The sequence below is a fragment of the Manis pentadactyla genome, chromosome 11 (assembly GCF_030020395.1).
Source record: "Manis pentadactyla isolate mManPen7 chromosome 11, mManPen7.hap1, whole genome shotgun sequence".
Classification (NCBI taxonomy): Eukaryota; Metazoa; Chordata; class Mammalia; order Pholidota; family Manidae; genus Manis; species Manis pentadactyla.
Window position 1 is genome coordinate 1,885,131 of NC_080029.1, and position 25,614 is coordinate 1,910,744.

Below are 25,614 nucleotides of genomic sequence, written 5' to 3' on the forward strand. Positions count from 1 at the left end.
TTAAAGGCAGCTAGAGAGAAAAAGGTCACCTATAAAGGGAAATCCATCAGGCTAACATCAGATTTCTCAACAGAAACCCTACAGGCCAGAAGAGAATGGCATGATATATTTAATGCAATGAAACAGAAGGGCCTTGAACCAAGGATACTGTATCCAGCATGACTATCATTTAAATATGATGGTGGGATTAAACAATTTCCAAACAAAAGCTGAGGGAATTTGCTTCCCACAAACCACCTCTACAGAACATCTTACAGGGACTGCTCTAGATGGGAGCACTCCTAGAAAGAGCACAGCACAAAACACCCAACATATGAAGAATCGAGGAGGAGGAATAAGAAGGGAGAGAAGAAAAGAATCTCCAGACAGTGTATATAACAGCTCAATAAGCGAGCTAAGTTAGGCAGTAAGATACTAAAGAGGCTAACCTTGAACCTTTGGTAACCACGAATTTAAAGCCTGCAATGGCAATAAGTACATATCTTTCAATAGTCACCCTAAATGTTAATGGGTTGAATGCACCAATCAAAAGACACAGAGTAACAGAATGGATAAAAAAGCAAGACCCCATCTATATGCTGCTTACAAGAAACTCACCTCAAACCCAAAGACATGTACAGACTAAAAGTCAAGGGATGGAAAAACATATTTCAAGCAAACAACAGTGAGAAGAAAGCAGGGGTTGCAGTACTAATATCAGACAAAATAGACTTCAAAACAAAGAAAGTAACAAGAGATAAAGAAGGACACTACATAATGATAAGGGCTCAGTCAAACAAGAGGATATAACCATTCTAAATATATATGCACCCAACACAGGAGCACCAGCATATGTGAAACAAATACTAACAGAACCAAAGGGGGATATAGACTGCAATGCATTCATTCTAGGAGACTTCAACACACCACTCACCCCAAAGGATAGATCCACTGGGCAGAAAATAAGTAAGGACACGGAAGCACTGAACAACACAGTAGAGCAGATGGACCTAATAGACATCTATAGAACTCTACATCCAAGAGCAGCGGGATATACATTCTTCTCAAGTGCACATGGAACATTCTCCAGAATAGACCACATACTAGGCCACAAAAAGGGCCTCAGAAAATTCCAAAAGATTGAAATCCTACCAACCAACTTTTCAGACCACAAAGGCATAAAACTAGAAATAACCTGTACAAAGAAAGCAAAGAGGCTCACAAACACATGGAGGCTTAACAACACACTCCTAAATAATCAATGGATCAATGACCAAATCAAAATGGAGATCCAGCAATATATGGAAACAAATGACAACAACAACACTAAGCCCCAACTTCTGTGGGACACAGCAAAAGCAGTCTTAAGAGGAAAGTATATAGCAATCCAACCATATTTAAAAAAGGAAGAGCAATCCCAAATGAATGGTCTAATGTCACAATTATGGAAATTGGAAAAAGAAGAACAGATGAGGCCTAAGGTCAGCAGAAGGAGGGACATAATAAAGATCAGAGAAGAAATAAATAAAATAGAGAAGAATAAAACAATAGAAAAAATCAATGAAACCAAGAGCTGGTTCTTTGAGAAAATAAACAAAATAGATAAGCCTCTAGCCAGACTTATTAAGAAGAAAAGAGAGTCAACACAAATCAACAGTATCAGAAACGAGAAAGGAAAAATCACGACAGACCCCATGGAAATGCAAAGAATTATTGGAGAATACTATGAAAACCTATATGCTAACAAGCTGGGAAACCTAGGAGAACTGGACAACTTCCTAGAAAAATATAACCTTCCAAGATTGACCCAGGAAGAAACAGAAAATCTAAACAGACCAATTACCAGCAACGAAATTGAAGCGGTAATCAAAAAACTACCAAAGAACAAAACTCCCGGGCCAGATGGATTTACCTCGGAATTTTATCAGACATACAGGGAAGACATAATACCCATTCTCCTTAGAGTTTTCCAAAAAATAGAGGAGGAGGGGATACTCCCAAACTCATTCTATGAAGCTAACATCACCCTAATACCAAAACCAGGCAAATACCCCACCAAAAAACAAAACTACAGACCAATATCCCTGATGAACGTAGATGCAAAAATACTCAACAAAATATTAGCAAACCGAATTCAAAAATACATCAAAAGGATCATACACCATGACCAAGTGGGATTCATCCCAGGGATGCAAGGATGGTACAACATTCGAAAGTCCATCAACATCATCCACCACATCAACAAAAAGAAAGACAAAAACCACATGATCATCTCCATAGATGCTGAAAAAGCATTTGACAAAGTTCAACATCCATTCATGTTAAAAACTCTCAGCAAAATGGGAATAGAGGGCAAGTACCTCAACATAATAAAGGCCATCTATGATAAACCCACAGCCAACATTATATTGAACAGCGAGAAGCTGAAAGCATTTCCTCTGAGATCGGGAACTAGACAGGGATGCCCACTCTCTCCACTGTTATTTAACATAGTACTGGAGGTCCTAGCCACGGCAATCAGACAAAATAAAGAAATACAAGGAATCCAGATTGGTAAAGAAGTTGTTAAACTGTCACTATTTGCAGATGACATGATACTGTACATAAAAAACCCTAAAGACTCCACCCCAAAACTACTAGAACTGATATCGGAATACAGCAAAGTTGCAGGATACAAAATCAACACACAGAAATCTGTGGCTTTCCTATATACTAACAATGAACCAACAGAAAGAGAAATCAGGAAAACAACTCCATTCACAATTGCATCAAAAAAAATAAAATACCTAGGAATAAACCTAACCAAAGAAGTGAAAAACTTATACTCTGAAAACTACAAGTCACTCTTAAGAGAAATTAAAGGGGACACTAACAGATGGAAACTCGTCCCATGCTTGTGGCTAGGAAGAATTAATATCGTCAAAATGGCCATCCTGCCCAAAGCAATATACAGATTTGATGCAATCCCTATGAAACTACCAGCAACATTCTTCGATGAACTGGAACAAATAATTCAAAAATTCATATGGAAACACCAAAGACCCCGAATAGCCAAAGCAATCCTGAGAAAGAAGAATAAAGTAGGGGGGATCTCACTCCCCAACTTCAAGCTCTACTATAAAGCCATAGTAATCAAGACAATTTGGTACTGGCACAAGAGCAGAGCCACAGACCAATGGAACAGACTAGAGAATCCAGACATTAACCCAGACATATATGGTCAATTAATATTTGATAAAGGAGCCATGGACATACAATGGCGAAATGACAGTCTCTTCAACAGATGGTGCTGGCAAAACTGGACAGCTACATGTAGGAGAATGAAACTGGACCATTGTCTAACCCCATATACAAAAGTAAACTCAAAATGGATCAAAGACCTGAATGTAAGTCACAAAACCATTAAACTCTTGGAAGAAAACATAGGCAAAAACCTCTTAGACATAAACATGAGTGACCTCTTCTTGAACATATCTCCCCGGGCAAGGAAAACAACAGCAAAAATGAACAAGTGGGACTATATTAAGCTGAAAAGCTTCTGTACAGCAAAAGACACCATCAATAGAACAAGAAGGATCCCTACAGTATGGGAGAATATATTTGAAAATGACACATCCGATAAAGGCTTGACGTCCAGAATATATAAGGAGCTCACACGCCTCAACAAACAAAAAACAAATAACCCAATTAAAAAATGGGCAGAGGAACTGAACAGACAGTTCTCCAAAAAAGAAATACAGATGGCCAACAGACACATGAAAAGATGCTCCACATCGCTAATTATCAGAGAAATGCAAATTAAAACTACAATGAGGTATCACCTCACACCAGTAAGGATGGCTGCCATCCAAAAGACAAACAACAACAAATGTTGGCGAGGCTGTGGAGAAAGGGGAACCCTCCTACACTGCTGGTGGGAATGTAAGTTAGTTCAACCATTGTGGAAAGCAGTATGGAGGTACATCAAAATGCTCAAAACAGACTTACCATTTGACCCAGGAATTCCACTCCTAGGAATTTACCCTAAGAACGCAGCAATCAAGTTTGATAAAGACAGATGCACCCCTATGTTTATCGCAGCACTATTTACAATAGCCAAGAATTGGAAGCAACCTAAATGTCCATCAATAGATGAATGGATAAAGAAGGTGTGGTACATATACACAATGGAATACTACTCAGCCATAAGAAAAGGGCAAATCCAATCATTTGCAGCAACATGGATGGAGCTGGAGGGTATTATGCTCAGTGAAACAAGCCAAGCGGAGAAAGAGAAATACCAAATGATTTCACTTATCTGTGGAATATAAGAACAAAGGAAAAACTGAAGGAACAAAACAGCAGCAGAATCTCAGAACTCAAGAATGGACTAACAGGTACCAAAGGGAAAGGGACTGGGGAGGATGGGTGGGTGGGGAGGATGGGTGGGTAGGGAGGGATAAGGGGGGGAGAAGTAGGGGGGTATTAAGATTAACATGCATGGGGGGGTAGGAGAAAAGGGAGGGCTGTACAACACAGAGAAGGCAAGTAGTGATTCTACAACATTTTGCTATGCTGATGGACAGTGACTGTAAAGGGGTTTATAGGGGAGACCTGGTATAGGGGAGAGCCTAGTAAACATAATATTCGTCATGTAAGTGTAGATTAGTGATACCAAAAACAAAGCAAAAAAAAAAAAAAAAGGGCAGTTCCTGTGTGGTAACCTCCAACGAGTTCTACACAAGGGTATAAAGGGCATATAAAAGTGTAGGCAAAGGGTCTGTTTGTGTTTATACAGAGGATCAAAGCCTAATTAGGCTCCCCCGAAAATGAACTAAGATACGATATGAAAAAGAACTTCCAACATCTGCACTCTCGGGAAGACTCATGCCAGAAGATGATCATCAAAAAACCCGACAAAGATCCACGCACTGCTACAGCTGTAGATGCACTCATCCCACCAGTTCCTGGACTTGCCATGGGAATGAGGAAGGAGATATCTAAGCTGGCCTGTGCATACAGTAAAACAACAAATTTGACTGGATCTATACTGTTGGAACTCAACCAAGAATTAGGAGAAGTGCAAATTGTAGCGCTCCAAAATCTTACAACTACAGACTATTTACTGTTAAAAGAACATATGGCATGTGAACAGTCCCCAGGAATGGGTTGTTTTAATTTGTCTGATTTCTCTCAGACTGTTCAAGTTCAGTTGGACAATATCCACCATATCATAGATAAGTTTTCACAAATGCCTAAGGTGCCTAACTGGTTTTCTTGGTTTCAGTGGAGATGGCTGGTAATTACAGATATGCTTTGGTTATGTAACTATACTCCTATTATGTTAATGTGTGTGCGCAATTTAAGTAGTAGCTTAAAACCTATACATGCTGAAGTTACTCTACAAGAAGATATGTCAAAGAAATAATCAATCTTCCCATGTTTTCTTCCGCCTGCTACTTCTATAGCTTTTCTTCTTCCTTCCTAATTACAACCCTTAAATAGAATTCGTGCCTCATATCAAATTTACCGAGTATCATAATTCTTCCAAGTGGTAAAGATACCTCAAGACAAATGCTGGGCATAGAAGCCACAGGGCATAAATATGCAAAGAAGTAAAAAGCTAACCTTTTCAAACAATAAGGCTTCCCTCTCACTTACCAACTTCACATTTCCCTGTATGGCCCCGGAAGATGACTGGTTAGCCAGAGACGGGTAAGATTCCTCAAGGGAGGAACAACCTAAGACAGGCACAGTCGCAGGGGGGCCATCAGGTGAGAAATTGGGGATCAACAGAGGTGAGGCTTAGAACCTCACCCCCCCTGTTCTGAGAGAAATCTTCTGCATCCGTGGATGTTTTATTGCCCTGGTCTAGCTTGGATGAACACATAGTCTACAGGCACACACCTGATCATCTACATTTGCTCTCTTACAACACTAAACTATGTTTTCTACCTTTATCTTGTATCTACCCACCACTTCAGCATTTTATTAAAAATAATAATAATAAAGAGAGAAATGTGGTATCCACATACAAATCAAGTATAAAAACCAAATGAGTATTCATATTTGAACTGTTTATAGTTCATAATGCATGAGCAAAACCGAAAGTTTCTGTGATGACTGCCCTTGTACTGTTCACTATGTAACTTATTCATTATGTAAGAATTTGTTCTCCATGTAAGAACTTGTTTGTTATGCCTCAGAAGATTGGAGACTGACGAAAATTAGGCTTGGGGTGGATTAATGATTGTGCATTGAGGATTGACTCCCCTATACAGAATTTTATTGTCGTTAACAACCATTTGATAAATAAATATGAGAGATGCCCTCACAAAAAAAAAAAAAAAAAAAAAAAGGACTTCCAATGGTAAAATAAATAAGTAACCGGGGTGTAATGTATGGCATAAGAAATATAGTCAAGATATTGTAACAGCTTGGTAGGGTGATAGCTGGAACCTAGAATTATGTATATAACTATTCTACCACTGTGTTGTACACTTGAAACTAATGTAATGTAATACTGTGCGTCAACTACCCTTCAATAAAAAATAATTATTTAAAAAAAAAAAAAGACAAGAAATAACAAGTGTTGGTGAGGATGTGGAGAAAAGGGAGCCCCCTCCTACACTGTTGGTGGGAAAACAAATTGGCACAGCCACTACAGAAAGCAGTATGGAGGTTCCTCAAAAAACTAAAAATAGAAATACAATAGACCCAGCAAGTCCACTTCTGGGAATTTACTCAAAGAAAACAAAATCACTAATCTGAAGATATGTATGCCTATGTTTATTGCATCACTGTTTACAATAACTAAGATAGGGAGGAAATCTGTCAATAGATGAATGGATGAAAGATGTGATATATACATACAATGGAAAATTACTCAGCCATAAAAAGAATATCTTGCCATTTGCACCAACATGGATGGACCTAGAGGGTATGCTAAGATAAGTAAGACAGAAAAAGACAGATACTGTAATGACCTCACTTATATTGGAATCTAAAACCAAAAAAACCACAATCCAGACTCAGAAAAAGAGATGAGGCTTGCGGCGCTAGCGGCAGGGGTGGGGGCGGGGACGGGGAGGCTAGGGGAAGGCGGTCGGAAGGCGTGGACTTCCGGCTAGAAGGCAGGTGCTTGGGTGTGATGTGTCTGGTGACTAGTGCTTACACTGCTGTACAATTTACAGGAAACAGTAAATGCTAACTATTCTCATCACAAGGAGGAAGGTTTTTCCTTCTTTTCTTTTTACTGGATCTAAATGAGAAGATGGATGTTAGCAGAACCCGCTGTGATAACTGTTTCACAGTGTACGTAAATCAAACATCATGTGGTACATATTAGATTTATCCAGCGATTAATGCCAATTATTTTTCAATAACACTGGGGGGAAAAAACAGATGAAAGACACTGGGGTTCAGAGAGGTCAAGTAATAAGCCAAAGTATGCACAGTGAGGAGAGGATGAAACCAGAATTCAAGGGCAGCTCTACCTGTCTACAAAGCCAGTGCTTTTAGTGCGAGTTTAAGCAATGTTAGGCAGTCTTTAAAAATAGTATCTTAGACCGTGAACACAGATGGACAACCCGGCCCACGTCCTTTCTGGAAGCACCTGGTATTCCTGAGCTTTGAAACAGCCCCTCGGAGCACCTTCCCTTCAATCTCCTCTGCAGAATGGACACGGAGCTCCAGGGGCACCTTCAGCTGCGACATCTTGGTTGCCATGTACACTGCAGGGAGTGTTTTAAGTCTCTCGGTTGGACTGCGTGAAAACTCCACAAAAGCTCTGCTCCACAAATGCAAATAAACAAAATGTATCAGGCATCTGAAAAAAGAACTGAGGACACAGTCATTCCTCTTAAGAAATCTTCAGTACACCTCTCCTCGAAATAATAGTGATGCTTCATTTTAGAATCAGTCAAAAAGTATTAAGAGAAACTTGTTTACTTGAGAAATAACAATGACAATGACATATCATCAGAGTGAGACAACTATTATCCTTACGTATTATACAGCATAATGTAGAATAAAGATGCAAATGGAACTTTCAGCTCAAGAATCTTAACCCTCCTAAATAGAACAGAAAGACAGGAGTGGGTTTGGGGAATTTTTTTGTTTAATGTACAATAAAGCACAGATAAAACTACGGTGAGTAGTCGTTGATTTGGGGGCTCTCCCTCCAGTAATACCTTCAGGTCGGCTGCCCAGTGACGTGGAGGACCGGCCCCAACCCCCGACTCCACCCGTCTCTGGGAGGAGAACCAGCCCGCGGCAAGGGAGCCCGCAGGACCCCTCCGGTGTCAAGAGAAGAGCTTGTATCCGAACGTCAGAATGGCCCCAGGTCAAAACGCCAGACCCGTGCCAACGCCGATCCACCCGCAGCCACCGGCCTGGACGTGTGGCTCTGGGGGACCCGGGAGGGCACGGAGGACGGAGCGCCCGGGCGCTCGGCTCGGCCCCCTTCCTCTGCCCCGCTGCCGCGCCATTTCCGCCCTCTTCTCCCGGAGGACTCCTAGGTCTCTCCACAGAAAGGTTTTCAAACCCGCCGCGTTTCGGGCCGCCCGGGAGCGCGCCTCCATCCTGCGCCGCGCAGCGCCCTCGTCTCCACTCCGCGGTGGAGGCCGGCCCGCGGCACATCCGCACGGGGACGCCCAAGGCCTCCGAACGCCCAGCTCCTCGGCCCGCCAAGGGCGCAGCGTGCACCTCCAACCTGCGGCCGCAGACTCGTGCCCGCGGGCAGCCCACCTCCCGCCCACCTGCGCTTTCCAGGCCCCGCTCAGCTCCCACGGGCTCCTGCAGAGCCCGCCCCGGCGCACCTGCCCGGGCCTCCCGCGCTCCTGGGCGAGTGCCGCCTGCAGGCCACACTCCTGCTCTGGCCTCGGATAGAATGCCCTCTTCCGACCAGCTGGGCCTCTCCCGTGATGTTTCACGACAGGCAAATGTCTGCAGAACCAAGTTTACTCTCCACCCTCCATCAGGTTGAAAAGCTCCACGGGAGGAAATCTGTGCACAAAGCCCTGCCCACCGCAGGGGTTCTGCCCTAAAGCTTGATCCCAAAAGGCAGGCAGTCTTTACTCTTTCAAATACTAGCCTAAATTTCTCTGCCTTTAAACATGGGACTTAATAAGTACCACTAACTGGTATAACCAGAGAACAGTCGCTTCCCTGAGGACTGGGCATGGCGTTCGTATGGTGACCAGACAAAAATAGGAAGAGTCGAGTAAAATGTAACTGAACACCTATATCAAAGTCCGAGACAGGAGGAACAGGAAACCAAGAGTCCAAGCGGATGGCCAAGATCAGGGCACAAAGCTGCTCCACCCCAGAGAGAGCCCTTCACCACCACTCAACTCGTTCCAGAGCAGCCTGGGTGCCTGGAGCCTAGACCCAGGCCTGAGCATGCTCAGAATTCGAGAGAGATGCCTGGCTGTGCGATTCCAGTGTTAAATGAGTGATTTATATATGTGATTAGGAATCTGACTGTAATTTCTATCAGAATATTAAGAAACTTCAGACATTTTGACTTTAGTTAAATCCATACACTTGTTAGAAGTACATAGCAATACTTTGTCTGGGTTATGAATTTGCCACTTGAGACATTTACACACAAAGAAATCAATACATTAGTTACAGGAATTGAAATGAACTTAAGATGTTTTAGGGAATTAATCCAAACTGAAAAGGGATTTAATACATTCAACTTGAGTTACTGGGTGTGAATCAAAGTGTTTCTTATTTATGAGATTTACAAAGCTTTGTAAATTAAGTTTACAGAGCATCAAAAAGTTTTCTAATTTAAAAATTTGTTAATCAATTAAAACCTGTAAATATCTTTCCTGTGCATAAATATCCCCCTTGGAAATAAGCACTCAAAGGAGACATGCCAATGTTCCTTACCTGCAATTAAAATAAGGTCATACGTAACTGAGTTTTTGCAGCACTTTTCTTCCAAAAATATTCAGAACATACACATTCTGATACTCAAGCAGACAAATTGTTTGCCAGCACCTCTGGGGCCCACAAAGGTGCACATCGCTAGGAGCACAGCATAAAAACATGGTGAAGCATCAAGGTAGCACCATGAACCTGACACATCATCTTGGCATCAGGCCACTGAGCACACAGCCTAGTGCCTTTCAGAGGTCACTTGACTGAAAGAAAAGGTGAGTCACTACTGACAAGATAACCCAAAGCTACATTCCAGCAGTGGTGTGCAGCAGTCTGCAGGAAGACCCACTTCCACAAGCACTGTTTTAAGAACTAGTTCCTGGAAACACTGGAAACTTTAGGGCTCTTTCAGAATTGCAGTTGATTACAAAAATATGCTACTTACTTTGCACCATCAAATACAATGGATTTGACTTGACCACACTGTCTAAAGCAAGACTGTAGCTGTTTGTAGTAGAGAAATCCATAGGGAGGAATGTGCTTCAGCTGCAAAACACAAGGTAGTGTTAGAGCAGGCATCTGACAAGATGCACAGTCACAACAGTCATGAGCTTAAAGCTGCTGGTTATTTCAGTTCACAAAACACAGTCTACTGTCTTTATGAGACATAGAGTCTATGAATAGGTGTATTTAATGACTAACAATTTTTAAACTGCAACTGTTTTAATAATGTTTTAAATAAAGGCTAATTTGTCCCTTGCTAAAACAGTCCACATGTCTAACATGGAAAAACAAAGATGTTTTATTTCACCTTAAAATAATCAAGCTGACTGGGGGATTAAAGATGGCGGCGTGAGAGGTAAGACAGATAACTCCTCCCAAAACCACATATAATAAGAAAATATAGTTAATACAACTAATCCTAAAAGAGCAACAGGAAACAAGGCTGCGTGAGACTGCATACACCTGGAGAACAGAGAAGACTTCATGAAATACGGTAACGTACCAAAGCCTTGATCCTGCAGGACCCAAGCCCTTCCCCAACCCCAGCTCACCGGCAGGAAGAAGAGAAACAGAGTGGGGAGGGGATGGAAGCCTAGGACTGCTGAACACCCAGCCCTGGAGATCTGCTTTGGGAGCAGAAACATACACTGCATGCTGCTCTGGAGATTAGTGGGGTTGGAAAGCTAAGACAGGCGGAATACTTGGAGACACTGAGATTCCAGCTATTTGTGGAGGAAAGGGATCCACATCCAGCTGCTCTGGGACAAAGGAACGGGGGGCAGTCTGAGAGGCTTCCTAGCAGTGAGAGGGCTGCTGAAGGGGCAGGGATTGCACGGAGCTTGCTGCTCAGGAGAAGGGATAGGCAGAGAAGGTTGTCTGGGGGCGCTCTGCCCTGCAGGTTGGGAACTTTCAGGAGCTTTGGGTGCTCCATCCTCCTGGCTAGTTCCTGAACTCCGAGGCCCCCCACTGTGATACACAGCCTGCTGTGCATTTCTCCTAGCCTTCCGGCACCAGCTCGCAAACCAGCAATCTCTGCCCTAGCATCAGGCCAGCCAGAGGGAGGCCCCGCCTGCGACAGCTACAAATGCAAAACATAGGGTCTTACACCTGTGTGCTTGGCCCACGGGTACTGACAGTGGAGACAGGCACTGCAGCCAGGAAGCAGGAAACAGCTCTTTCCTCCCCCCAGTCACCAGCACCGCTCGCTCCCCTGTGACCCCAGACATCACTGCAGGGGCTAAACAGGTCCAGAGACTAGAGCTTCTGGGCACTAGAGAGCACCACATACAAACATGAAATGTCAAGGGAACCTGATTCAGATCAAAATCTCACAAACACCAGAAAGGCCCAAGTGAAACAACTCACCAACATTCCTGAAAGAAAATTCAAAATAAAAATCATAAATATGTTCATGGAGGTACAGAAAAATATTCAAGAACTCAGGAACGAATTTAGGACAGAGATTCAATCATTAAGAAATTCCATGTCTGAAATGAAACATACAATGGAGGGACTTAAAAGCAGATTAGATGTAGTAGAAGAGACAATAAATGGAATAGAAATTAGAGAAGATGAATACAAAGAAGCTGAGGCACAGAGAGAAGAAAGGATCCCTAGGAATGAAAGAATATTGAGAGAAATGTGTGGCCAACCAAAATGGAACAATATTCGCATATGGGGTACCAGAAGAAGAAGAGAGAAGTAAACGGATATAAAGTGTCTTTGGGGAGGTAATTGCTGAAAACTTCCCCAATCTGGGGAAGGAGACAGTCTCTCAAGCCATGGAGGTGCACTGACCTCCCAACACAAGGGACCCAAAAAAGACAACACCAAGACATATAATAATTAAAATGGCAAAGATCAAGGAAAAGAGACTTTTAAAAGCAGCTAGAGAGAAAAAAGATCACATACAAAGGAAAACCCACAAGGCTATCATCAGACTTCTCAACAGAAACCTTACAAGCCAGAAGGGAGTGGCATGATATATTTAATGCAATGAAACAGAAGGGCCTCAAACCAAGAATACTCTACACGTCAAGATTACCATTTAAATTTCAAGGAGTGATGAAACAACTTTCAGACAAGCAAAAGCTGAGAGAATTTACCTCCACAAACCACATCTAAAATGTATTTTGGAGGGATTGCTATAGATGGAAGTGTTCCCAAGGCTAATTAGCTGCCACAAAGGGAAATAAAACCACAGTAAAGAAAGCAAAACAATTAATTACTAAGCAGATGCAAAATCAAATCAACTACCCCCAAAGTCAATCAAGGGATGGACAAAGAGTACAGAATATGATACCGAATATATAAAGAATGGAGGAGGAAGAAAATGGAGGGGGTAAAAAAAGAACCTTTAGTTCGTGTTTGTAACAGCATACTAAATGAGTTAAATTAGACTGTTAGATAGTAAGGAATTACCCTTGAACCTTAGATAACCATGAATCTAAAGCCTGAAATGGCAATAAGTACATACTTATCGATAATCACCCTAAATGTAAATGGACTGAATGCACCAATCAAAAGACACAGTCATGGAATGGTTAAAAAACAAGACCCATCTATATGCTGCCTACCAGAGACTCACTTCAAACCCAAAGACATACACAGACTGCAAGTAAAGGGATGGGAAAAGACATTTCATGCAAACAATAGGGAGAAAAAAGCAGGAGATGCAGTACTTGTATCAGACAAAATAGACTTTAAAACAAAGAAAGTAACAAGAGACAAAGAAGGACATTACATAATGATAAAGGGCTCAGTCCAACAAGAGGATGTAACCATTATAAATATATATGCACCCAACACAGGATCACCTACATATGTGAAACAAATATTAACAGAATTAAAGGGGGAAATAAAATGCAATGCATTCATTTTAGAGTACTTCAACACACCACTTACTCCAAAGGACAAATAACCAGACAGAAAATAAGTAAGGACACAGAGGCACTGAACGGATGAACCTAACAGAGATCTACAAAACTCTACACCCAAAAGCAGCAAAACACACATTCTTCTCAAGTGCACAGGGAACATTTTCTAGAATAGATCACATACTAAGTCACAAAAACAGTCTCAATTAATTCAAAAAGACTGAAATTGTGGGAACCCCCTTCTCAGAACACAAAGGTATGAAACTAGAAACAAATTATGCAAAGAAAACAAAAAGTCCCACAAACACATGGAGGCTTCACAACATGCTCCTAAATAATCAATGGATCAATGACCAAATTAAAACAGAGATCAAGCAATATAAGGAGATAAATGAAAATAACAACACCCAAAATGTCTGGGACACAGCAAAGGCTGTTCTAAGAGGAGAGTATATTACAATACAGGCTTATGTCAAGACAGAAGAATAATCCCAAATGAACAGTCTAAATTCACAATTAATGAAACTAGAAAAAGAAGAAGAACTGAGGCCCAAAGTCAGTAGAAGGAGGGACATAATAAAGATTAGAGCAGAAATAAAATTGAGAAGAATAAAACAATAGAAAGAATTGATGAAAGCAGGAGATGGTTCTCCAAGAAAATAAACAAAATAGATAAAACCCTAGCCAGACTTAGCAAGAAAAAAAAGAGAGTCTACACACATAAACAGAACCAGAAATGAAAAAGGAAAAATCACTACAGATGCCACAGAAATAGATAGAAATATGAGATAATACTATGAAAAATTATATGGTAACAAACTGGATAAGCTAGAAGAAATGGACAACTTTCTACAAAAACACAACCTTCCAAGGCTGACCCAGGAAGAAACAGAAAATCTGAACAAATTACAAGCAACAAAATTGAATTGGTAATCAAAAAAATACTTAAGAACAAAACCCCTATACCAGATGGTTTCACTGCTGAATTTTATCAAACATTTAATGAAGACCTAATACCCATCCTCCTTAAAGTTTTCCAGAAAGTAGAAGAGGAGGGAATACTCTCAAACTCATTCTATAAGGCCAGCATCACTCTAATACCAAAAACAGGCAAAGACACCACAAAAATAGAAAATTACAGACCAATAAACCTCATGAACATAGATGCAAAAATACTCAACAAAATATTAGCAAACTAAATTCAAAAATACATCAAAAAGATCATCCATCATGATCAAGTAGGATTTACTCCAGGGATGCAAGGATGGTACAACATTCGAAAATCCATCATTATCATCTACCACATCAAAAAAAACAAGGACAAAAAATACATGATCACCTCCATAGATGCTGATAAAGCATTTGACAAAATTCAGCATCCATTCATGACAAAAACTCTCAACAAAATGGGTATAGAGGGTAAGTACCTAAACATAATAAAGGGCATATATGACACACCCACAGCCAACATCATACTTAACCGTGAGAAGTTGAAAGCTTTTCCCCAAAAATCAGGAACAAGACAAGGATGCCCACTCTCCCCACTTTTATTCAAAATAGTTCTGGAGGTCCTAGCCATGGCAATCAGATGACACAAAGAAATGAAAGGCATCCAAATTGGAAAAGAAGTTAAACTGTCCCTGTTTGCAGATGACATGACATTGTACTTAAAAACCCTAAAGACTCCACTCCAAAACCACTAGAACTAATATCTGAATTCAGCAAAGTTGCAGGATACAAAATTAATACACAGAAATCTGTTGCATTCCTATACACTAATGATGAACCAGCAGAAAGAGAAACCAGGAAAACAATTTCATTCACAATTGCATCAAAAAGAATAAAATACCTAGGACTAAACCTACCTAGGGAAGTGAAAGACCTATACCCTGAAAACTGTAAGACACTCATGAGAGATATTAAAGAAGATACCAATAACTGGAAACTCATCCCATGCTGATGGATAGGAAGAATTAATATCGTCAAAATGGCCATCCTGCCCAAAGCAATCTACAGATTCCATGCAATCCCTATCAAAATACCAACAGCATTTTTCAATGAACTAGAGCAAATAGTTCTAAAATTCATTTGGAACTACAAAAGACCCCGAATAACCAAAGCAATCCTAAAAAGGAAGAAAAAAGCTGGGGGGATTACACTCCCCAATTTCAAGCTCAGTAATCAAGACAATTTGGTACTGGCACAAGAACAGACCCATAGACAAATGGAACAGACTGGAGAGTCCAGATATAAACCCAAGCATATATGGTCAAGTAATATACGATAAAGGAGTCATGGATATACAATGGGGAAATGACAGCCTCTTCAACAACTTGTGTTGGCAAAACTGGACAGCTACATGTAAGAGAATGAAACTGGATCATTGTCTAACCCCATACACAAAAGCAAACTCAAAATGGATCAAATACCTGAATGTAAGTCATGAAACGATAAAACTCTTAGAAAAAAACATAGGCAAAAATCTCTTTAATATAAACATGAGCAACTTTTTCCTGAACACATGTCCTAGGACAAGGGAAACAAAATAAAAAATGAACAAATGCGACTACACCATGCTAAAAAGATTCTGTAAAGCAAAGGACACCATCAGCAGAACAAAAAAGGCATACTATAGTATGGGAGAATATATTTGTAAATGAAATATCTGCCAAGGTGTTAACATCTGAAATATATTAACAACTCACATGCCTCAACACCCAAAAAACAAATTACACTATTAAAAAATTGGCAGAGGATATGAATAGACACTTCTCCAAAGAAGAAATTCAGATGTCCAACAGGCACATGAAAAGATGCTCCACATCACTAATTATCAGGGAAATGCAAATTAAAACCACAATGAAATATCACCTCATACAGTTAGGATGGCCAACATAGAAAAGACTAGGAACAACAAATGCTGCCAAGGATGCAGAGGAAGGGGAACCCTCGGGGGGAGCCAAGATGGCGGCATGAGTAGAGCAGCGGAAATCTCCTCCCAAAACCACATATATTTTTGAAAATACAACAAATACAACTCTTCCTAAAAGAGAGACCAGAAGACACAGGACAAGAGCCAGACTATATCCACACCTGTGAGAACCCAGCACCTCGCGAAGGGGGTAAGATACAAGCCACGGCCCAGCAGGACCCAAGCACCCCTCACCCCAGCTCCCAGTGGGAGGAGAGGAGTCAGAGCAGGGAGGGAGAGGGAGCCCAGGACTGCTAAACACCCAGCCCTAGCCATCTGCACCACAGCGCAGACACTATGCGTGAGTTGGGTGCTGGAAACTAGGGAAACAGGACAGTAGGACCTGTGATCAGGTCTCTGCAGCTGGCGCCCCGGGACAAAGAAAAACGAGTGCTTTTTGAAAGTCTTAAAGAGACAGGGACCCCACAGCTGGATGGAAGCGTCCCGGGACACTTAGCCCAGCAGCTGAGAATCCTGGGGAACTCTGGGCGCCCTAACACCCTGGACAGCAGGGCAGCTCGGAGGCCCCTCATGGAGATAAACAGCCTCCCGGCCATTTCCCCTCCGACGCAGCTCCGCCATATCAGAGCAGCAGCCCGAGGCAGGGCACACCCACAGCAACCGCGGAGCTAAACTCCATAGCGGCCGGGCAAGAATCAGAAGCCCTGTCTGCGCGCAGCTGCCCAGCACAAGCCACTAGAGGTCGCTGTTCTCCAAGGAGAGGAGGGCCACAAACCAACAAGAAGGGACATTCTCCCAGCCATCACTTGTGCCAGATCCGCAAACTATCTCTATCGCCATGAAAAGGCAAAAGAATTTGATACAGACCAAAATCACAACCCCTGAGGAGACAGACCTAACTAGTCTTCCTGAAAAAGAATTCAAAATAAAAATCATAAACATGCCGACGGAGCTGCACAGAAATATACAAGAGCTAAGGGATGACGTCCAGAGGGAGATTACATAAGTGAAACAATCTCTGGAAGGATTTATGAGCAGAATGGATAAGATGCAAGAGGCAATGGATGGAAGAGAAACCAGAGAACAGGAACACATAGAAGCTGACATAGAGAGAGATAAAAGGATCTCCAGGAATGAAACAATAATAAGAGAACTGTGTGGCCAATCCAAAAGGAACAATATCCGTATTATAGGGGTTCCAGAAGAAGAGAGAGGAAAAGGGATGGAAAGTATCTTGGAAGAAATAATTGCTGAAAACTTCCCCAAACTGGGGGAGGAAATAATCGAACAGACCACGGAAATACACAGAACCCCCAACAGAAAGGATCCAAGGAGGACAACATCAAGACACATAATAATTAAAATGGCAAAGATCAAGGACAAGGACAGAGTATTAAAGGCAGCCAGAGAGAGAAAAAAGGTCACCTACAAAGGAAAACCCATCAGGCTATCATCAGACTTCTCAACAGAAACCTTACAGACCAGAAGAGAATGGCATGATATATTTAATGCAACGAAACAGAAGGGCCTTGAACCAAGGATACCGTATCCAGCACGATTATCATTTAAATATGAAGGAGGGATTAAAGAATTCCCAGACAAGCAAAAGTTGAGGGAATTTGCCTTGCACAAAACACCTCTACAGGGTATTTTAGAGGGACTGCTCTAGATGGGAACACTCCTAAAAAGAGCACAGAACAAAACATCCAACATATGAAGAATGGAGGAGGAGGAATAAGAAGGGAGAGAAATAATCATCACACTGTGTTTATAATAGCTCAATAAGCTAGTTAAGTTAGACAGTAAGGTAGTAAAGAAGCTGACCTTGAATCTTTGGTAACCACGAATCTAAAGCCTGCAATGGCAATAAGTACATATCTTTCAATAATCACACTGAATGTAAATGGACTGAATGCACCAATCAAAAGACACAGAGTAATAGAATGGATAAAAAAGCAAGACCCATCTATATGCTGCTTACATGAGACTCACCTCAAACCCAAAGACATGCACAGATTAAAAGTCAAGGGATGGAAAAAGATATTTCATGCAAACAACAGGGAGAAAAAAGCAGGTGCTGCAATACTAGTATCAGACAAAATAGACTTCAAAACAAAGAAAGTAACAAGAGATAAAGAAGGACACTACATAATGATAAAGGGCTCAGTCCAACAAGAGGATATAACCATTATAAATATATATGTACTCAACACAGGAGCACTCACATATGTGAAACAAATACTAACAGAACTAAAGGGGGAAATAGAATGCAGTGCACTCATTTTAGGAGACTTTAACACACCACTCACTCAAAAGGAAAGATCCACCAGACAGAAAATAAGTAAGGACACGGAGGCACTGAACAACACACTAGAACAGATGGACCTAATAGACATCTATAGAACTCTACATCCAAAAGCAACAGGATACACATTCTTCTCAAGTGCACATGGAACATTCTCCAGAATAGAACAAATACTAGGTCACAAAAAGAGCCTCAGTAAATTCCAAATGATTTTCCTACCAACCAACTTCTCAGACCACAAAGGTATAAAATTAGAAATAAATTGTACAAAGAAAGCAAAAAGGCTCACAAACACATAGAGGCTTAACAACATGCTCCTAAATAAGCAATGGATCAATGACCAAATTAAAATGGAGATCCAGCAATATATGGAAACAAATGACAACAACAACACAAAGCCCCAACTTCTGTGGGATGCAGCGAAAGCAGTCTTAAGAGGAAAGTATATAGCAATCCAGGCATATCTAAAGAAGGAAGAACAATCCCAAATGAATAGTCTAATATCACAATTATTGAAATTGGAAAAAGAAGAACAAATGAGGCCTAAGATCAGCAGGCAGAGGGACATAATAAAGATCAGAGAAGAAATAAATAAAATTGAGAATAATGAAACAATAGCAAAAATCAATGAAACCAAGAGCTGGTTCTTCGAGAAAATAAACAAAATAGATAAGCCTCTAGCCAGACTTATTAGGAGAAAAAGAGAGTCAACACACATCAACAGAATCAGAAATGAGAAAGGAAAAATCATGACAGACCCCACAGAAATACAAAGAATTATTAGAGAATACTATGAAAACCTATATGCTAACAAGCTGGAAAACCTAGGAGAAATGGACAACTTCCTAGAAAAATACAACCTTCCAAGACTGACCCAGAAAGAAACAGAAAATCTAAACAGACCAGTTACCAGCAACGAAACTGAAGCGGTAATAAAAAAACTACCCAGGAACAAAACCACTGGGCCAGATGGATTCACAGCTGAATTTTACCAGACATACAGGGAAGACATAATACCCATTCTCCTTAAAGTTTTCCAAAAAATAGAAGACGAGGGGATACTCCCAAACTCATTCTATGAAGCCAACATTACCCTAATACCAAAACCAGGCAAAGACCCCACCAAAAAACAAAACTACAGACCAATATCCCTGATGAACATAGATGCAAAAATACTCAACAAAATATTAGCAAACCGAATTCAAAAATACATCAAAAGGATTGGCCAAGTGGGATTCATCCCAGGGATGCAAGGATGGTACAACATTCGAAAATCCATCAACACCATCCACCACATCAACAAAAAGAAAGACAAAAACCACATGATCATCTCCATAGATGCTGAAAAAGCATTTGACAAAATTCAACATCCATTCATGATAAAAACTCTCAACAAAATGGGCATAGAGGGCAAGTACCTCAACATAATAAAGGCCATATATGATAAACCCACAGTTAACGTCATACTGAACAGCGAGAGGCTGAAAGCTTTTCCTCTGAGATCGGGAACTAGACAGGGATGCCCACTCTCCCCACTGTTATTCAACATAGTACTGGAGATCCTAGCCACGGCAATTAGACAAAACAAAGAAATACAAGGAATCCAGATTGGTGAAGAAGAAGTCAAACTGTCACTATTTGCAGATGACATGATATTGTACATAAAAAACCCTAAAGACTCCACTGCGAAACTACTAGAACTAATATCAGAATTCAGCAAAGTTGCAGGATACAAAATTAACACATGGAAATCTGTGGCTTTCCTATACACTAACAATGAACTAATAGAAAGAGAAATCAGGAAAACAATTCCATTCGCAATAGCATCAAAAAGAATAAAATACCTAGGAATAAACCTAACCAAGGAAGTGAAAGACCTATACCCTGAAAACTATAAGACACTCTTAAGAGAAATTAAAGAGGACACTAACAAATGGAAACTCATCCCATGCTCCTGGCTAGGAAGAATTAATATCGTCAAAATGGCCATCCTGCCCAAAGCAATATACAGATTTGATGCAATCCCTGTCAAATTACCAACAGCATTCTTCAGTGAACTGGAACAAATAGTTCAAAAATTCATATGGAACCACCAAAGACCCCGAATAGCCAAAGCAATCCTGAGAAGGAAGAATAAAGTGGGGGGGATCTCACTCCCCAACTTCAAGCTCTACTACAAAGCCACAGTAATCAAGACAATTTGGCACTGGCACAAGAACAGAGCCACAGACCAGTGGAACAGAATAGAGACTCCAAACATGAACCCACACATATATGGCCAATTAATACACAATAAAGGAGCCATGGACATACAATGGGGAAATGACAGTCTCTTCAACAGATGGTGCTGGTAAAACTGGACAGCTACATGTAAGAGAATGAAACTGGATCACTGTCTAAGCCCATACACAAAAGTAAACTCGAAATGGATCAAAGACCTGAATGTAAGTCATGAAACCATAAAACTCTTAGAAAAAAACATAGGCAAAAATCTCTTGGACATAAACATAAGCAACTTCTTCATGAACATATCTCCCCGGGCAAGGGAAACAAAAGCAAAAATGAACAAGTAGGAATATATCAAGCTGAAAAGCTTCTGTACAGCAAAGGACACCATCAGTAGAACAAAAAGGCATCCCACAGTATGGGAGAATATATTCATAAATCACATATCCGATAAGGGGTTGACATCTAAAATATATAAAGAGCTCATGCACCTCACCAAACAAAAAGCAAATAATCCAATTAAAAAATGCGCAGAGGAGCTGAACAGACACTTCTCTGAAGAAGGAATTCAGATGGCCAACAGACACATGGAATGATGCTCCACATCGCTAATCATCAGAGAAATGCAAATTAAAACCACAATGAGATATCACCTCACACCAGTAAGGATCGCCACCATCCAAAAGACAAACAACAACAAATGTTGGCAAGGTTGTGGAGAAAGGGGAACCCTCCTACACTGCTGGTGGGAATGTAAATTAGTTCAGCCATTGTGGAAAGCAGTATGGAGGTTCTTCAAAACACTAAAAATAGAAATACTATTTGACCCGGAACTCCACTCCTTGGAATTTACCCAAAGAAAACAACTTCTGAGATTCAAAAAGACATATGCACCCCTATGTTTATCACAGCACTATTTACAATAGCCAAGATATGGAAGCAACCTAAGTGTCCACCACTGGATGAATGGATAAAGAAGAGGTGGTACCTAAACACAATGGAATACTATTCAGTCATAAGAAAGAAACAAATCGTACCATTTGCAACAACAGGGATGGAGGTAGAGGGTATTATGCTCAGTGAAATAGGCCAGGCAGAGAAAGACAAATACCAAATGATTTCCCTCATTTGTGGAGTATAACAATGAAGCAAAACTGAAGGAACAAAATAGCAGCAGACTCACAGACTCCAAGAAGGGACTAGTGGTTACCAAAGGGGAGGGTGTGGGAGGGTGGGTGGGGAGGGAGGGAGAAGGGGATTGTGGGGTATCATGATTGGTGCACAATCATGGTGTGGGGGAGTCACAGGGAAGACAGTGTAGCACAGAGAAAACAAAGAGGGACTCTGTGGCATCTTTCTACACTGATGGACAGTGACTGCAATGGGCTGTGGGGGGGGGGGGTACTTGATAATAAGGTTGAATGTAATAACCACATTGTTTTTCTTGTGTAACCTTCGTAAGAGTGTATATCAACGATACCTTAAAAAAAAAAATTTTTTTAAATCAAGCTGACTAAATACATCATTATAAAGCAAAATATTTTTACATAAGGAATAATGGAGACTTAAAGAAAAGTGTACCACTAGTTAGAGGGGTTACATCCTCCCCACCACAGCCAAAAATAAGTTGGCACCCCAGTGTCCACACCAAGTTGCTCCAAACCCCACCCAGCCCCTCTGCCAGGCAGTTTGTGGCATAAGCCCTGGCTCTGGCATGGATCTGGAGTCCCCCAGCCCTGGGGTCAGGGCCCACACAGCTCCAGCAGAGGTGTGGGTGGGGGAGCATGGACTGTAGACCCGCATATGGTCAGCAAGCCTCCTCAGGCAAGTTACAGAATCAGGACTCAACTGCCTCATCATGAAATAAGGAGAATGACAAATTCCACCTCAGAAGCTCATAGTGAGGCTCAGAGAATGAAGAAGAGCTGCCTGACATAGGCCATCTCAGGTAAGGGCTGGCCAAGACCAGCTACCATTCAGTTGTTAAAGGCTCCCAGCAGTCGCTGCGTGGCCCCCAGAGGGCCTGGTGAGAGGCCGCCTCAGGGCTGGAGGAAGCAAGCACGCCTCCAGGGTGGAGGGAAGCTCCTGCAGGGGCCATCCACAAGTGCGCAGGGGCAAGAGGAGGCCGCCCAGGAGAGCGCGGTCCACCAAACAATCAAGAAGAGCAGAGTCCTCCTCGGTAACAGGGGCGAATGTAATGACCACATTGTTTTTCTTGTGAAACCTTCATAAGAGTGTTTATCAATGGTACCTTAATAAAAGAAAAAAAAAAGAAGAGCAGAGTCCTCAACATCAAGGAAGGCCGAGGACCTCCTTTTAAATGAAAAGCCGCCTCCAGGCGTAAAGTGCGTCTCAGCTGCCTCTGCCCTCAGCTGTGTGACGCTCTGGCATTCTGGGAGCCTCTCTGGCCTGCTCAGCGACCAATGGGGCGGAGAGCCGGCGGTGACCAAGCGCCACCACAAGCCGGAGCCACGCCCAGCGCCTGACAGCCCAGCCCCCGTCAGAGAAGGCTCTGCCCCGGGTGCGTGTGCTGACGTTACTGCGTGCTCAGCTCTAAGCAAGTGGTCAGTGCCTGTGGCCCACCATCAGATTCACCCAAACACAAAACAAGCTGTAATATTCACTCTAGGGGTAGAAGAATCCACTTAGTTCTATAAACACAGCGATGCTTGGGGGAAATCACATGCTCTGTGTCAGCCTCACTGAGGCAAAGCCCCACCTGGACACCAGCGGTTCAGTCCCTGCCCCAGGGAAAGTGGCCCCCTACCACAATGGTGGTCTTCGGGTCCTTGCCGGCCAGCTCCCTCACTGCCATCTCCTCGTCAGGCTGTCCAAACATGAAGTAATTTGGATAAAAAGCACCTGCCAATACAACCTGGAAGAGAAACTTCCTTTCATGAAGTAACAGCATTATTTTATTGGTTTGTCTCATCAATATACTAATCTCCTCCCAGAATGATGTAACATCTATAATGGAAAAGAGGAGTTTATATTTTAAAAAACTAAACCTTTTCTCAATCAAGCAGAAACTCACAATTTTGGTTATTCAGCCGCAACAGGAACATGGTAGACATGACCTTTCATGGCCTTTCTTCAAAGGGCCTTGGGTCCTTCTCAGAGCGAGGTTTAGGAAGCAGTGGTGAGTCGGACATGAGTACAAATGACTGCACACACATAGCCCCCAGGGACGGTCAACTTTTCCATCTCGTCCCCAGCAAACTTATTTCTATGGGTCAGGCACTTTTCCCAGATTAAGATAAAACTCCGATTGATACACTTAGACCTTGAGCAGCAGGCTCGGCCCTCTTCCAAAAAGCCCTCTGCAAGGGTCCCTTCTTCAATGCAAACATACCATTTCAAACGTGCACCCATGCAAAACCCTCCCCATCCTTAAAGCAGCTTGACATCTAGCACCATCCCGTTTGCAGGCCTTCCTAGAGCCCGATTTTGTGCGCATCGGGGGGCAGTGACTCACACAGCCACGCCCCTCCTCCCAGTCCATGTGTGAAGCACTCACCCCTCCCCAGGACGCGCTTCTGTCTACACGATGTCTGTAAGGCTCCATCCAACAAGCCAATCTGACCATGGCCTCCAAAGTTAAAATAATACTTTTTGGTAGAAGGGAAAAGCTGCCTGCACCTGAATAACACTAAGAGCATTTTCACTTTCTTCAAAGCTGAAACAAAAGGATCTCTCCTGCAGCAGTAATGACATCTGGTGCTCTACAGAAACCCTCATCTGCAGATCAGAAATGGTTCTGGCTCTTCAACTCAATGACATGGAAAACCTACACTACGCAAGACAAGACCTCTTCCTGTTTTCAAGAGCAGTATGAACACTCTGGCCCTAAAATCTCTTCGGAGGCATCATTTGTGTCATAAAGGAGAAAGAGGCACTTTCACAACCACAAGACCTAGTAAGCAAAGAGAATCATACCCAGGGGGCCCCAGCACACCTGTAGGATGAATCGCTGCTTATACATATACTCCTGGTCCGTGACAGGCTGCTGAGAACCAACATACATGTTGAACTGTGAGATTCTGTTCTTCAGGTCTTCATATAATTCAGCCACCTAAGGAAAACACACTGAAATATGATGCCTCCAAGTACTTACATGCTACTCAGAGTAGTAAAGACACTAGAAAAGAAGTGCATGTGGGGAGAGCATCAGTACAGCTATGGATCAAACACTGAAGTTATTCAGCCATCCTGCAAAAGAATACTAAGAATGGAAAGGATGCTCAATACAATACTAACAGAAAATACCAGGAAACAAAACTATGTGCTTCACGATCCCACCTTACAGACCCAAACACACACACAGGGGAGCACTGCAAACGTGTGCCCATGGCCGCACGTGCCTGTGGCGAGAGCATCTCCCAGGAGGTGCTCTGCTTTTGTGACTAAACACAAGCTAAGTGACGAATGACTAAACAGTCACTCTGAACAACAACAAAAACACCTAGTTGCAATAGAAACTCTTTCACACAGATCAAACTCGTACACACATACGAGAATACACACTCCAAATACCTATGAACTTACTATAAATTAAGTTACCACAAAATTACCTCAATAAATTCAAAAAGCAAGCAACCACACAAACCACAGGAGTGAACCTAATTAGAAATAGAAAAAAACAACTGAGGAGAAAGGACGGAAAACCTCCCAAGCCACAACATGTGAGGAAGGCAAGGCCTGGGGACACGGAAGCAAAGGCCGAGCCTGTCCACACTTACCTGTGTTTCCATGTTTCTGAAATCTTACACAAGCCACCTATAACTTCTCTAATTAAAAATCAATTTAAAATTATGAAAGTTAATTTCTCTGACCAAAATTCAATAAAATCAGAAACTTAAAACACAAGATATCTAAAAATACTTCCTTCTGTCTGGCAACTCAAATATTCTTAAAACTCTTGA

The 25,614-nt window shown here is 41.9% G+C and overlaps 1 protein-coding gene across 2 annotated transcripts in view; it reads right to left on the reverse strand.

Moving 5' to 3' along the window:
- Positions 1-25,614, reverse strand: part of TDRD9 (tudor domain containing 9) — a 134,007-nt gene that overhangs the window by 40,583 nt on the left and 67,810 nt on the right. For both annotated transcript variants that reach the window (XM_057488085.1, XM_057488086.1), the window contains 4 exons: positions 24,648-24,764; positions 23,460-23,567; positions 10,295-10,395; positions 7,574-7,747 (listed from right to left, as the gene is read on the reverse strand). In XM_057488085.1, coding sequence (XP_057344068.1) covers positions 7,574-7,747; positions 10,295-10,395; positions 23,460-23,567; positions 24,648-24,764 — 500 coding nt within the window. The remainder of the gene's footprint in view (positions 1-7,573; positions 7,748-10,294; positions 10,396-23,459; positions 23,568-24,647; positions 24,765-25,614) is intronic.